At 40.5% G+C, this 13,040-nt stretch overlaps 1 protein-coding gene across 1 annotated transcript in view; it reads right to left on the bottom strand.

Annotated features, from left to right (window-relative positions):
* Positions 1 to 13,040, bottom strand: part of LOC126249194 (KICSTOR complex protein SZT2-like) — a 706,154-nt gene that overhangs the window by 582,232 nt on the left and 110,882 nt on the right. Inside the window, exons 13-14 of the mRNA XM_049950848.1 lie at positions 12,262 to 12,531; positions 8,255 to 8,369 (exon numbers count right to left, since the gene is read on the bottom strand). Coding sequence (XP_049806805.1) covers positions 8,255 to 8,369; positions 12,262 to 12,531 — 385 coding nt within the window. The remainder of the gene's footprint in view (positions 1 to 8,254; positions 8,370 to 12,261; positions 12,532 to 13,040) is intronic.

The raw sequence follows: 13,040 nt of genomic DNA, 5'->3' as shown, positions 1-13,040 counted from the left end.
ACACGTGTTCCTGATGCATGTTTGCATTTTAAGCTGTTTTGAGTATATAGTTTATTACTGAAAGTTGAAAAGGTTATACGTGTTTTCGATTTTACTTTCGAAAAAGATGTATCAAAGAATTTGCATTAAATCTTTCTTGAAAAATGGAATAAAGTGCAGCACTGCAGTCAAAATGTTACCAATGGCTTTTGGAAAATCTGCTATAAGTAAGACAAGAGTTATGAGTGGTGTAAACATTTCAAAGAGGGTTGAGGAGATGAAGACAGTGACTGTCCTGGATGCCCTAGCACCTGAATTACTGACAACAAATGGTTCAAATGGCTCTGAGCACTATGAGACTTAACATGTCAGGTCATCAGTCCCCTAGAACTTAGAACTACTTAAACCTAACTAACCCAAGGACATCACACACATCCATGCCCGAGGCAGGATTCGAACCCGCGACCGTAGCGGTTGCGCGGTTCCAGACTGAAGTGCCCAGAACCGCTCGGCCACACCGGCCGGCTCTGACGACAATGTGGAAGAAGTAAAGAAAATGGTTCTGGAAAAATCACCAGCTGAAAGGTTGCTGGTGATGTCAGCATATACTTTAGCTCATGCCAAGCAATTTTTTAAGATGTTTTGGGCATGAAACATATAGCACCAAAGTTTGTTCCGAATTTGTTGAATTTCGATCAAAAACGACATCACATAGGGTCACTCAGATATTGCTGAATGAAGTCAACAACAATCCAGGACTTCTAAAGTAGGTTATAACAGGTGTCAAAACATGGGTGTATGGGTATGATGTTGAAATTAAGGCCCAAAAGTCCCAATGGAAACTGCATGAAGAATCAAGACCAAAAAAAATTCGAAAAGTTCAATCACATGTGAGTGTTCTTCTCACAGTTTTCTCTGATTACAATGGGATAATGCACCATAAGTTCCTGCCTTATGGTCGTAACGTCAATAAGGAATCCCACATGGAAGTTGTGTGCCATTTGCATAAAGCAATCCAAAGAAAATGATCACAACTGTAGGAAAACCACTTACAGAAATTGCATCATGATAATGCTCCTGTTCACACATCACTGCTTGTTTGTGATTGGATTACTGCTACTTGGGGTCAAGGCAAGAGTTTTTTGTTTTCTACCTGTACGATCTCAAGATAGAGTGCAATTTCAAACTGTCGACTAAGAAAGGGTTGTACACTTTGACGGATGCAGTGCAAACTTCTGGACTGGGAGGCAATTGAATCACAATGTCTTGGATCACTGAATCTCCATATGAAGTTTTGCAAGCCGGGTTCATAGAAGTGAAATTGTAACATTGACTCAACCCCTGCAATTCCGTCACACATGTTGTTAGCAGTATTAATGCAACTGGGGTGTGATGTGACCACATGGAATCACTGTGAGTAATATTAGGACAGCAATGAACTCATCTCCTTGAACATGAGTGCAACGAAATTCGAGAGTGGAGCCAACTTATTTAGCATGAAAAATGTCTCCAGGGAAGCCCAAGGAAAGAAGGGTGACTGTTGGAGAGAGTCATCCGAAACCTGAAAAGCAGCAAAGTGCTGTTTCAGCCACCACAAATACATGTCCCTATCCTCCTTTGTGTCGTTAAACAGCCAAAACGCAGGTGGGCGGCAGTCCATCTCTGAAGTGACCACAGCCTGGATGGGTTGAGAATCCTGAACCTGTAAGCAATCCAACAAAAGCTGAAATTGTTGTTGGAACAGCTGTATCTGTTGCTACTGTTGCTGTTTCTGTGCCACTAGTTGCACAAGCTTGGCGTCCATGGAATGCTGCTTACCTTTTCCCTCATCACCAATTATAGAGACCAGAATCAGCAAAACCAGGAACTTCTCAAGAATCAGCTGAGACTGGCATACTGGCTGAGAGCATCAACAGTGAGCCGCCAGAGAGTAACAGGTGGACAACACAAGAGAAAGACAGACAACAGAGACAGCATGGTGGAATAAAGAGTCCAGTGAGCAAACTAAGATCAAAAACTGACACACAGCAAATTCAGAATCAAGACAACAATATGTAGCAAGATTAATACTGTAGCACAGAGAAATCACAACTAACTGCAGAGCCACTGTGCAGCCGGCTTTAAAGGGAAGCCTTGGGCACCAATAGGCCAGCACAGTGGGCATGTCTCCGTGGCGGCATTCTCTGTGGCGACAGCAGTGCCTGCAGACACAGCCACACTCCCAAGTGGCCATCATTGATTTCCATACTGTCTAGCTGGCCTTAAAAAAAAAAAAAAAAAAAAAAAAAAAAAAAAAAAAAAAAAAAAAAAAAAACCGCCAGGCAAGGATACCAGATAATGACAACACATTAAGGTCAGCAAGACTCCCTTTGACTTACACATATACAAAAGCTTGCTTTTTGGGATCCCTTCTGCTCCAGCTGTCTTGTAGAGATACCTGGAACAGTTGACAATTGCTACATTGAATGATGCATGGCTCAAATGTCATCTACACAAATGCCAGTTTTTTCAGGAGCAAGTGGAACACTTCGGACACTTGCTGGATGGGATCTAGCCCACTTGCCACAACTTTTCTGCTATTGACTTTCTACCACGGCCCCAAAACTTACAGGAGCTGCAAGCTTTTTTTGTGAAAGATGGATTATTATTCGAAGTTTGCGAGCTAACATCCCATAGATGTTCAGGCTCACATGCAGTTCCTCCTTGTCGAAATGTCTTGGCTCAAACTCGTCTAGGGGTGGAACCACACATGTCACATTACACGCCCTAAATTAGACACTTGTGACCATTTGGTTAAATTGTCTGGCTGATGGAAAGTTTGCAAAATACAATGTTAATATAACATATAATAACAGTAATAATAATATTGGGAACTAAATGTTTATTCAGAAAGCAAACTAATAGCGAAAGTGTTCATATTTAGAGTTCCTGTTACACTCGAGCGCATTTCCATTTGACACAGTTCGATCATTCACAATCTCATCGCGAACTGCAATTTAGATACTCCACCTCGCTAACTATGCGAAAAGTTAGAGTTCACACCAGGCGCATGGCTGCTCACTGCTGAGAGACTAAGTCCCGCGATACCACACAATGCGAAATTTTCCAAGTCATTTCACTTTCCAACTGCCTAAAGACCAACTGTCCGCTTTCGTGTCTCAATCTGAACTGCACCAGCACACTCTCTGCCCGTCCCTGGCCAGTTTCCCGTGCGCTGAATATCCTTCGCTGAATATCCTTGCTCAACTAAGTACGGCAGTTCCCTTTCCTGAAGCCATCCATCTGATTGGCTACAGCTTATTCTACATTATTTTACATTTTAACATATTTAAATAATCAAAGCTTAACCACTTTTTCACATTCTAAATAAAGTAACAATAATATCCATTACATAATAAACGTTTAATTCTTTTACATAAAACTAATACAATTTCCTTCTTAACTTTGAATGTCATGCGCAGTAGCCTTGCACCAATGTGCTTTCCGGCAAATAAATAAATAACAAAAGTAACTATTATGCACTAAACTTTACAACAAATATTCTATTACCTAATGTTTCAATAAGGTGTCATGCTGTCATCGTTCAATGTGTTTTGTGTGGAGGAAATGATGATCTGATGCTTAACTGAAAATACTGATAATTTAAATTTACTATATTTTTAAACAAATAAGGTTAGAGAGTTGATTTTTACAATGTTTGTCACATTAACGATGTGCTTCTATATGAAATGTCGATCATTAAGATCAATCGAAGCATTCAGAGTTTAGCATTCAGGTCTTTGTTACAAAACTTGTTAATTTCATTTTAACAGTAAATCCTAAACCCTTATAGATATGAACAATATTCCAAGTTTTATTGGGATTACAATCAAAATTTATGAAGGATGGTAGATTAAAATTACCGTGGCTTCGTTCCCTGAATTACTATAGAATTAAATAGTTTTCATAAATGTTTCCCTTTATGGGCGATCTTAGGTCCGCCATATTTAACACTGCTACGTCTTCTTGGCCACAAAGGGCTTCTACTGGGTTTCCCTATGGCGTAGGTTCTCATCTGTCTCACTAGCACACTACAGGCCTTAGGCCCCAATAGACAATAAACACCTGTGAGTTTTCCCATCTCGTGGTGAATCTGCGCCCTTTGTGGCACACGGTCCTCAACGACAGGGTTCGTTTCACAATTTCTGAAGGCTGAATCTTTTGGTCATATACTTAAATGAAAGTGAAATGCTCATTAACTCACAAGTTCCTACCACAAGAGGCGAGCATTACGCATCTGCTCAACTAGTTGCGGAAGAAGGGTGTTCAGTACAGGTGGATGGCTGCCTTTCAGCATGCTTTCACGCAGCTGAACAGTCTGCTGCTCTCAGCACCTGCCTTGCTCCCTTTTCTCCATCATGTCCCCTGGATTTGGCCACTGATGAATCCCTTTATGGTATAGATGCAGTGCTGGTACACAGAAACAATGATGGTACTGAGTAACTGATTACCTATGCATCAAAGTCTCTGACACCCACTCAAAAGAACTACTCACAGATCAAAAATGAAGCTTTAGCAACTACCTTTGCCATTAAGAAGTTCCAGATTTATCTGTCTGGGATCAAGTTTACCCATAGTATAGCCCACAAACTGCTGGTAGCACTCTTTGGGCCACACTCCTGGCTTTCAGAGCAGATGGTAAAATAGCTCCGGCACTGGGTGCTTCTCCTCAGTTCATACAGTTTTACCATTAAATATAAGCCCATGGTGCAACATGCAAATGCTGATGCTCTCTCTTGGTTGCCCTCAGAGCAAGACCAGGCATTTGACAGACAGGAAATCTTCTGTTTCCACATCAGTGTGGAATGACAGCATGCCTTGGATGGGTTGCCCATTACAGATACTCACATCACTGCTGACATACGCCACAACCCTGTCTTAGAGTGTGTCATGCTCTAGGTGCTCCATGGGTGGCCTACTTATTTTTCCAAGATCTACACTCCTGAACTCTGGGTCTGGGTTCACCTCTCCCACCGTCTGTCAGTCATCTCTGATATTCTCAGGCTTGACACAGAGGCAGATGATCACCATGTTGTGACCTCACCTACCATGCACCCTCATGTTTTGTATCGCCTCCATTGTAGGCACTGGGGTATGTCACAGATGAAAGCCTTCATTAGGTGACACGCTGCTCCGCTGCAATTTTTCATCCCCTGGTCCATCCCCTTTGTCCCTGGAACTGCACTCATCTGTATTTTCCTGGTCTCTCTCTAGGCTCTATGTGGCTCATTGTCATGGATGCTTATTCTAACTACCTACTGTGTGATCAACATGGCATCCACCACCACTGACGTCACTCTCAATGCCCTTGTCCAGATTCTAGTAACTGAAGGGCTTCCTCGAACTATTATGTCAGACAATGAGCCCCAGTTCACGGGGACAGCTTCCAAACTGTTCTGTACATCCAATGGCACCAAGCATCTGTTCAGTCTGCCATTACACTCATCATCTAATTGTGAAGCAGAGCATACAGTGAAAATGTTCAAACAACAAATGTTAAAAGTGATGAGCGTATCCACCACCACAGCTCTACTCACAATGTTTCTGAGCACCTGCAAGACCACCTCTGTCCATGACCGTAACTTCCATGGGTGGCAGGCATGTACTCTCCTCCATCTTCTACATCTGCAGCTCATGGAACCCTGGACCCGACAAACTGGGGGCTTTCTACCAGGCTCGGCTATGTAGTCCCACTTGAATAGGACAAAACTCTCACAGATTCTGTCCAATGTGGTCACCACCCTTGTGCTGCACCTTATGATGGCTGACACCATGAAGGGTTTCAAGTGCCGGCATACCAACCAGCTCCATCCCCACGAATCGACTGCACCTTCACCACCAGCTCAGTCGGACCTGGAACGTGCGCCCTTGCCACTCCAACACCTGCACAGGTACAGCTTGTGCTCCAGGTCACCAGTAGCACTTCCCGTCAATGCATGCACAAGTGGAGGTCTCAGCACCACCTTTTCCCTCTCGGCCTTCGTCGCCCCCCTTGCCAGCCTATCAGGGTACAAAAGGTGCCCTTTAAAGCCAGGAGTGCAACAGCTCTGCAGTAAGTTGTGATTTCTCTGCACTACTATATTGATCTCATTACACATAGTTGCCTTGGTTCCGTATTCACTACGTCTTAGGTTTTCGATCTAGGTTTACTTGCTGGGCTTATTATTCTGTCATGCCATCTCCATTGTTTCTCTTCCTTTTGTTCTTGTCCACACGTTTACTCTCAGGCAGCTCGCTGTGACGCCCACAGCTGGTTGGCCTGTTTCAACTAGTTCTTGAGTTGTTCCTGGTCTTGTCTGATTCTAGTCACTACAGAGATCTTTTATGGAACCATCAGAGCGGTGGTGGCCAAATTTGAGGACAAAGCCTTGCTGAGATGAAGAGAACCAAGGGAAGTCAAAGGAGGGGCTGCATCCAGGTTCTGGAGGAGTCAGGATAGTTTGTCTCTGTTCTGGATCCAATTAACGAAACCATCATTAATATATCTGAATCAGACAATGAGTTTAGACAAGAGTGGCCTGATAAAACTCCTCTAGATGGTCTACAAAAAGATTTATGCATGAGAATGCATCCTGCTGTGGCAATGACTGATTGTATACCTTCACCTCAAAGGAGAAATAGTTGTTGGTAATACAGATTGTCATATGCATAAACAATGAATTGGTAAGTCCAAAGTTTGTGGAAGATTGTGATAGGTAGTGTCTGATGATGGCAATAAGTGATAGGATTCAGTGTGAGTAAAGGTTGCAGTACATTGGGCACACAGAGTGCTGGGTCCAGCAACACTATTTGGAAAATACTTTAGACAGAGGATAATCCATCAATCACTGAAAATGGCCTGGACAAATACCACATATTTGATTTCAAATATGTCTACATTGCCACATAGGGCAAGTGAAATCAGGGCACCATAATAAAAGAAGTCATTAAAATTACGACCAATGATGGGTCTCCCATTACGTAAAAAACAAAACAAAAAAAGTGGGGGGAGAAAAGAAAAGAAGAAAAGAAAAAGAAGAAGAAGAAGAAGGGGGTCACCAAAAGAGAATGAGAGTGACAATTATCAAAATGTTGTTCTTTTTCATTGAGCTCAATTGGCCAATTGATACATGCCAGCAACAAAAATATATACTGGTTCCACTTTCTTGAAAAACTTGTATACTGTATGTTGTTGCAAGTACTTCATCTTTAGAGCACTGTCTACTTAAACATGGTTACATCATCTCTTTTCTTTTGCCACTCTTGCCAATATATCTTAATATCATCATCAGTATGGTGATTCTCATCATCATCTTCTCATATGGAAGGAATTTTAAATTAAATGTTTCCTTCCACCTTTTTTCCCAGTAGAGTAGCATCATGGTGCTAATGCTGGGTTTTCATCTTTAGTGCTTAGTATAAAATCTATTTCCAGAGGGTTCCTCATCACCACGTTTGTCACTGATTACATAGCTGTAGTTTCAAGTTATCTAACAGTTTTCATACACCATCAAAGATGGAAGAAATCTTGTGAAATGCTCACTGCTATGAAAAATGCTATCTTCAAAGCACACTTCACTGTAACTATACTGAAAATGTGAATTACTTTAGAAAATAATAAGTAAATGTTAAAGTCCGTTTTTTGGCTACATGTTGGACATAAACTATGCACTCAGGCAGTGTGTCCACAGCTATTTGTCACATAGATTGCTGCAGGGAAAAGGATAAGTATAGAGGGAACAAATTTTTTCTCCTCCTCATAGTTCATGCAAAATATACTTGCATTTTGTGCTTATATAAAAGCGGAAGTGAGACACAGAGGAGCCACTGCTACAGTTGAAAATAAAATAAGTACAACACAACACAGTGGAGTAAACACAAAATTAGCCAACAGTTAATACAGTCTCATTTTCATGCTATGGCTTGCAGTGACTGGGAGTGAATCAATACTGAGCCAGCCATTCAACATCTACCAAATCCTCTGCTCCGAGCACCTCCATTAAAAATGTCAAGTAACACCGAACACACTGTATAGGCATCTAAGCAATCCTAGCCATGCCAAAGGGTGAAAAAGAGAGCATACACCATGAGCAAGCAATAGCACAGATTTGGAAACAAACAAAAAAACTATCATCTCTACATTCAGAGAAATGTAAATTACTTGTAACTGAATTTTTGATCACATTTTTATGTCTGATTTTCAAGGCTTTCTTTGTTAGAAACAATGAATTATTATATAAGTTCATTCTTGACATACCTGTTGTCGTATCATTGATGGTGTACCCTCAAGAAAAGCTAAATGGAGCACTACACATGGAGCTTTTGAGGCTACCTTTAGAGCAACAAAAGACTGAGGGGGCTTCTCTAAATCACTGAAACAAAGAAATGAACATATTTAAAATTTCATATTTAGCTGTAATAATACAGACAATATATTATCAACTAATATAGTTTATCATAGCTTGGAATTTCAAAGCTGAACATGAGATTTTGGTGTAATCTGCATCCCATTTAATACATGGATTCAGCAGGATTTTGAATGTTATCTTCAGACCCTGAAGGGCTACATAGTTCACACTAATTAATATAGCACCACCCTGTCGGAATTACACAGTAAGTAAATAGTATTTGATGGCATACTGAAGGGAGGTTACAGGAAATACTTTCAAGTCACTTTCAATAGTCCAACTTTAGACTTTCACAAGAACAAATGACTTTTTAACATTCTAGCCACTGGATAGTGAACCTGCTTTCTGCCATCTTGCAAATGGCACCAGAATTAGAAGTTTTAAAGGTGATTTTTTTTTTCTGCCCATTCTTCTTGTGAATAAATAAATATGAACTGTATACCAATGTTGATTATCTGGTACCTACTTCCAACAGATTCCTTCTATGCATAATTTTGTAGAAAGACTACAGCATCCTTGAAGTGAATAATTATGATACCCTCTAATATGATGCATAGCAAAATTTCATAAAACTTCTGCGATCTGCAGGTCAAGAACATAGTCTGTTAAGCCAGAGACTGTCTCTTTTAGTGTCACAGTTATGTACAACATACTATAAACTATCCTTCTCAAGAAAATTCCAGAACAGCAGAAATCAAGACTGGAACCCTCATATTAGTCGGAAGCACAGTTTAACACTATGCTATGGAAATGATATATTTTTCATAGTATAACATGGAAGCTTATAAGAGGACAGATTTGGAGACTTTTAGAAAGAAGACACGAGGCAATAACACAGTATGAAGTCCCACAATAATCAAAACTGGCCATGATGAAATTGAAATTAACAGCAGAATGCAAAAGGTGTGACTATAAAACCTTGGAATCTAAAAAAGGCATAGAAGACACTTAATAAGACAGAAATATGAATTGGAAAAATGGGAGGGTAAGTTAACAACTGAGGTAGCAAATAAAACAAATACTAGAGTTGAAGACAAATACAGAAACAGGAAAAAACACAAGTCAAGAAATTTAAAACCAAAGTGGGAAGGGGGAATGTTGGGATGAGTAGACAGAAACAATGTTGTGAGTGGAAAAAATTTTAAGAGTCCACGGGGTGAATTTAAAAAAGATGGAAATAAAAGAGAGAAGAACTACACAGTTTGAACTATCCAGCTGTTCCCCATCTATCATACAGAGCAGACCTCTTCTGAACCACTCATTAACTTTGTAGGTATTTATACCACTTTTTTTTTTCATGCAAATGTTTTACTGACAAAGCAGGTAAAAAAGGGATACAGACACACTGTCAGCAGTATATAGAATATTGTACAAGCTTTCAAACTCAACGTTTCTTTCTACTGAGTTTCTCTTTTTTGATGCTTCACTGCCAAATACAACATTTCATGTACAATAGCCAAATATTATACAGTCCCCTCTGAAAATTATTACAATAAAGCTAGAGATTTAATTCAAAAATTTGAGACTCAATCTAAGAGCTACAAACTGTACACTATACTGCTGGCCAACTATAAAACATGAAAATATTCTCTACAAGCATAATCTACACTGTATATAACCTACACAGAGCATCATAAACAGAATTTATAGAGACAACAAATGTATATGAAAAATTATCTCTGTTTCACTAAAAGATCGATTCATTTTTTATTAAACACTTTCTAATAAGATGCTCTGATTCTTTTACATTTCGCACAACACAAATCTGGCACAGTAGCTAAAAGTAAAACATATATATAATGTAAGAAAAAAAATACTGAAATTCCTTAATCTTTCACTTTGCAGAGTAGTATGTGCTGTTGTTAAATTCCCAGACAAATTAAAACTGTGTGGATGACTGGGATTCAAACCTGGACCCTCGCCTTTTGCAGGCAAGTGCTGTTGCCGAATGAGCTATGCAAACATAGCTGATTACTTGCCTTTTCACAGCTTCAATTCTGCCAGAAATTCTCCCCTTCTTTCTAAATTTAAAGGTGGTCTCTAGCATGCTTTGCTGAGAGGAGTATTGACAGGATCTTAACTGTGAAGGTAGTTGTGAGTCATGTCTCAATATTAACAGCATTTCCTACAAAAGACAATGGTTCAGATACAAGTCTACATCTACATCCATACTCCGCAAGCCACCTGACGGTGTGTGGCGGAGGGTACCTTGAGTAACTCTATCGGTTCTCCCTTCTATTCCAGTCTCGTATTGTTCGTGGAAAGAAGGATTGTCGGTATGCTTCTGTGTGGGCTCTAATCTCTCTGATTTTATCCTCATGGTCTCTTCGCGAGATATACGTAGGAGGGAGCCATATACTGCTTGACGCTTCGGTGAAGGTATGTTCTCGAAACTTTGACAAAAGCCCGTACCGAGCTACTGAGCGTCTCTCCTGTAGAGTCTTCCACTGGAGTTTATCTATCATCTCCGTAATGCTTTCGCGATTACTAAATGATCCTGTAACGAAGTGCGCTGCTCTCCGTTGGATCTTCTCTATCTCTTCTATCAACCCTATCTGGTACGGATCCCACACTGCTAAGCCAGTATTCAAGCAGTGGGCGAACAAGTGTACAGTAACCTACTTCCTTTGTTTTCGGATTGCATTTCCTTAGGATTCTTCCAATGAATCTCAGTCTGGCATCTGCTTTACAAACGATCAACTTTATATGATCATTCCATTTTAAATCACTCCTAATGCATACTCCCAGATAATTTATGGAATTAACTGCTTCCAGTTGCTGACCTGCTATTTTGTAGCTAAATGATAAGGGATCTATCTTTCTACGTATTCGCAGCACATTACACTTGTCTACATTGAGATTCAATTGCCATTCCCTGCACCAGGTGTCAATTCGCTGCAGATCCTCCTGTATTTCAGTACAATTTTCCATTGTTACAACCTCTTGATATACCACAGCATCATCCGCAAAAAGCCTCAGTGAACTTCCGATGTCATCCACAAGGTCATTTATGTATATTGTGAATAGAAACGGTCCTACGACACTCCCCTGCGGCACACCTGAAATCACTCTTACTTCGGAAGACTTCTTTCCACTGAGAATGACATGCTGCGTTCTGTGATCTAGAAACTCTTCAATCCAATCACACAATTGGTCTGATAGTCCATATGCTCTTACTTTGTTCATTAAACGACTGTGGGGAAATGTATCAAATGCCTTGAGGAAGTCAAGAAACACGGCATCTACCGGTGAACCCGTGTCTATGGCCCTCTGAATCTCGTCGACGAATAGCGCGAGCTGGGTTTCACACGATCGTCTTTTTCGAAACCCATGCTGATTCCTACAGAGTAGATTTCTAGTCTCCAGAAAAATCATTATACTTGAACATAATACGTGTTCCAAAATTCTACAACTGATCGATGTTAGAGATATAGGTCTATAGTTCTGCACATCTGTTCGATGTCCCTTCTTGAAAACGAGGATGACCTGTGCCCTTTTCCCATCCTTTGGAACGCTACACTCTTCTAGAGACCTACGGCACACTGCTGCAAGAAGGGGGGCAAGTTCCTTCACGTACTCTGTGTAAAATCGAACTGGTATCCCATCAGGTCCAGCGGCCTTTCCTCTTTTGAGCGATTTTAATTGTTTCTCTATCCCTCTGTCTGCTATTTCGATATCTACCCAGTCCAAAACACAGTTTTAACATTTATTAGTAGTGAACCATGGCTAATAACTTATTTTTTTAATTAACCATTATAACTCTCTGCACTGACAAACTTTTGCCACAAAAACAATATGTATTTGCCACCAACCGTAACTTTTATCTTTAAGGTAAATGATTAATTTCGTGACTCACCCTGGGATGAGCTTAACATACGCTTGGTTCTCAATCAGCACAAAGGTGCTCCAGTCTTTGAGAAGAGCGTAAAGTGCTGCAGCGGCCTGACGACACTGAATGACCTGAAAGCGACCACTTGTATTTGCCAGATGCAGGTGTTTTGGCAATGGATGGTCATGTTGCAATATCAAACTAACAGTTCTTGTATACAGCCACTTTTGCCATGAATTTGGATCCATCAAAACAATCTGTCGCCAGTACTGCCAAAACTGTGGGCTAGTCATATCACTGAAAAAATAATAATAATAATCAGTATGATGCAAGCAACTTCAGATAAATTTATCCTAATAAATTTCAATCACCTGAATGCTCCTCATTAGCAGATAACATGAAAAAAATGGTTCAAATGGCTCTGAGCACTATGGGACTTAACATCTGTGGTCATCAGTCCCTTAGAACTTAGAACTACTTAAACCTAACTAACCTAAGGACATCACACACATACATGCCCGAGGCAGGATTCGAACCTGCGACCGTAGCAGTCACGCGGTTCCGGACTGAGCGCCTAGAACCGCTAGACCACCGCGGCCGGCAGATAACATGAAGCTAAGAATAGAGTCTAAAATGTAATCTAGCAACTAAAAGCCAATTTTATCTCAGCATCCCACATTAACAACTGGGATGAATCTAGACTAATCTATGTACAAAAATTTCAATATTGAATATTGTTATGGAAAGTCCCGAATAGAACACAACAGACCTACATGCTATCAGTGCTAAGCACCTGGTGGAAGTTT

This window comes from Schistocerca nitens, chromosome 3 (assembly GCF_023898315.1).
Source record: "Schistocerca nitens isolate TAMUIC-IGC-003100 chromosome 3, iqSchNite1.1, whole genome shotgun sequence".
Classification (NCBI taxonomy): Eukaryota; Metazoa; Arthropoda; class Insecta; order Orthoptera; family Acrididae; genus Schistocerca; species Schistocerca nitens.
Note: the sequence above shows the minus strand (reverse complement) of the source record. Positions and strands in the feature narration are given on the sequence as shown.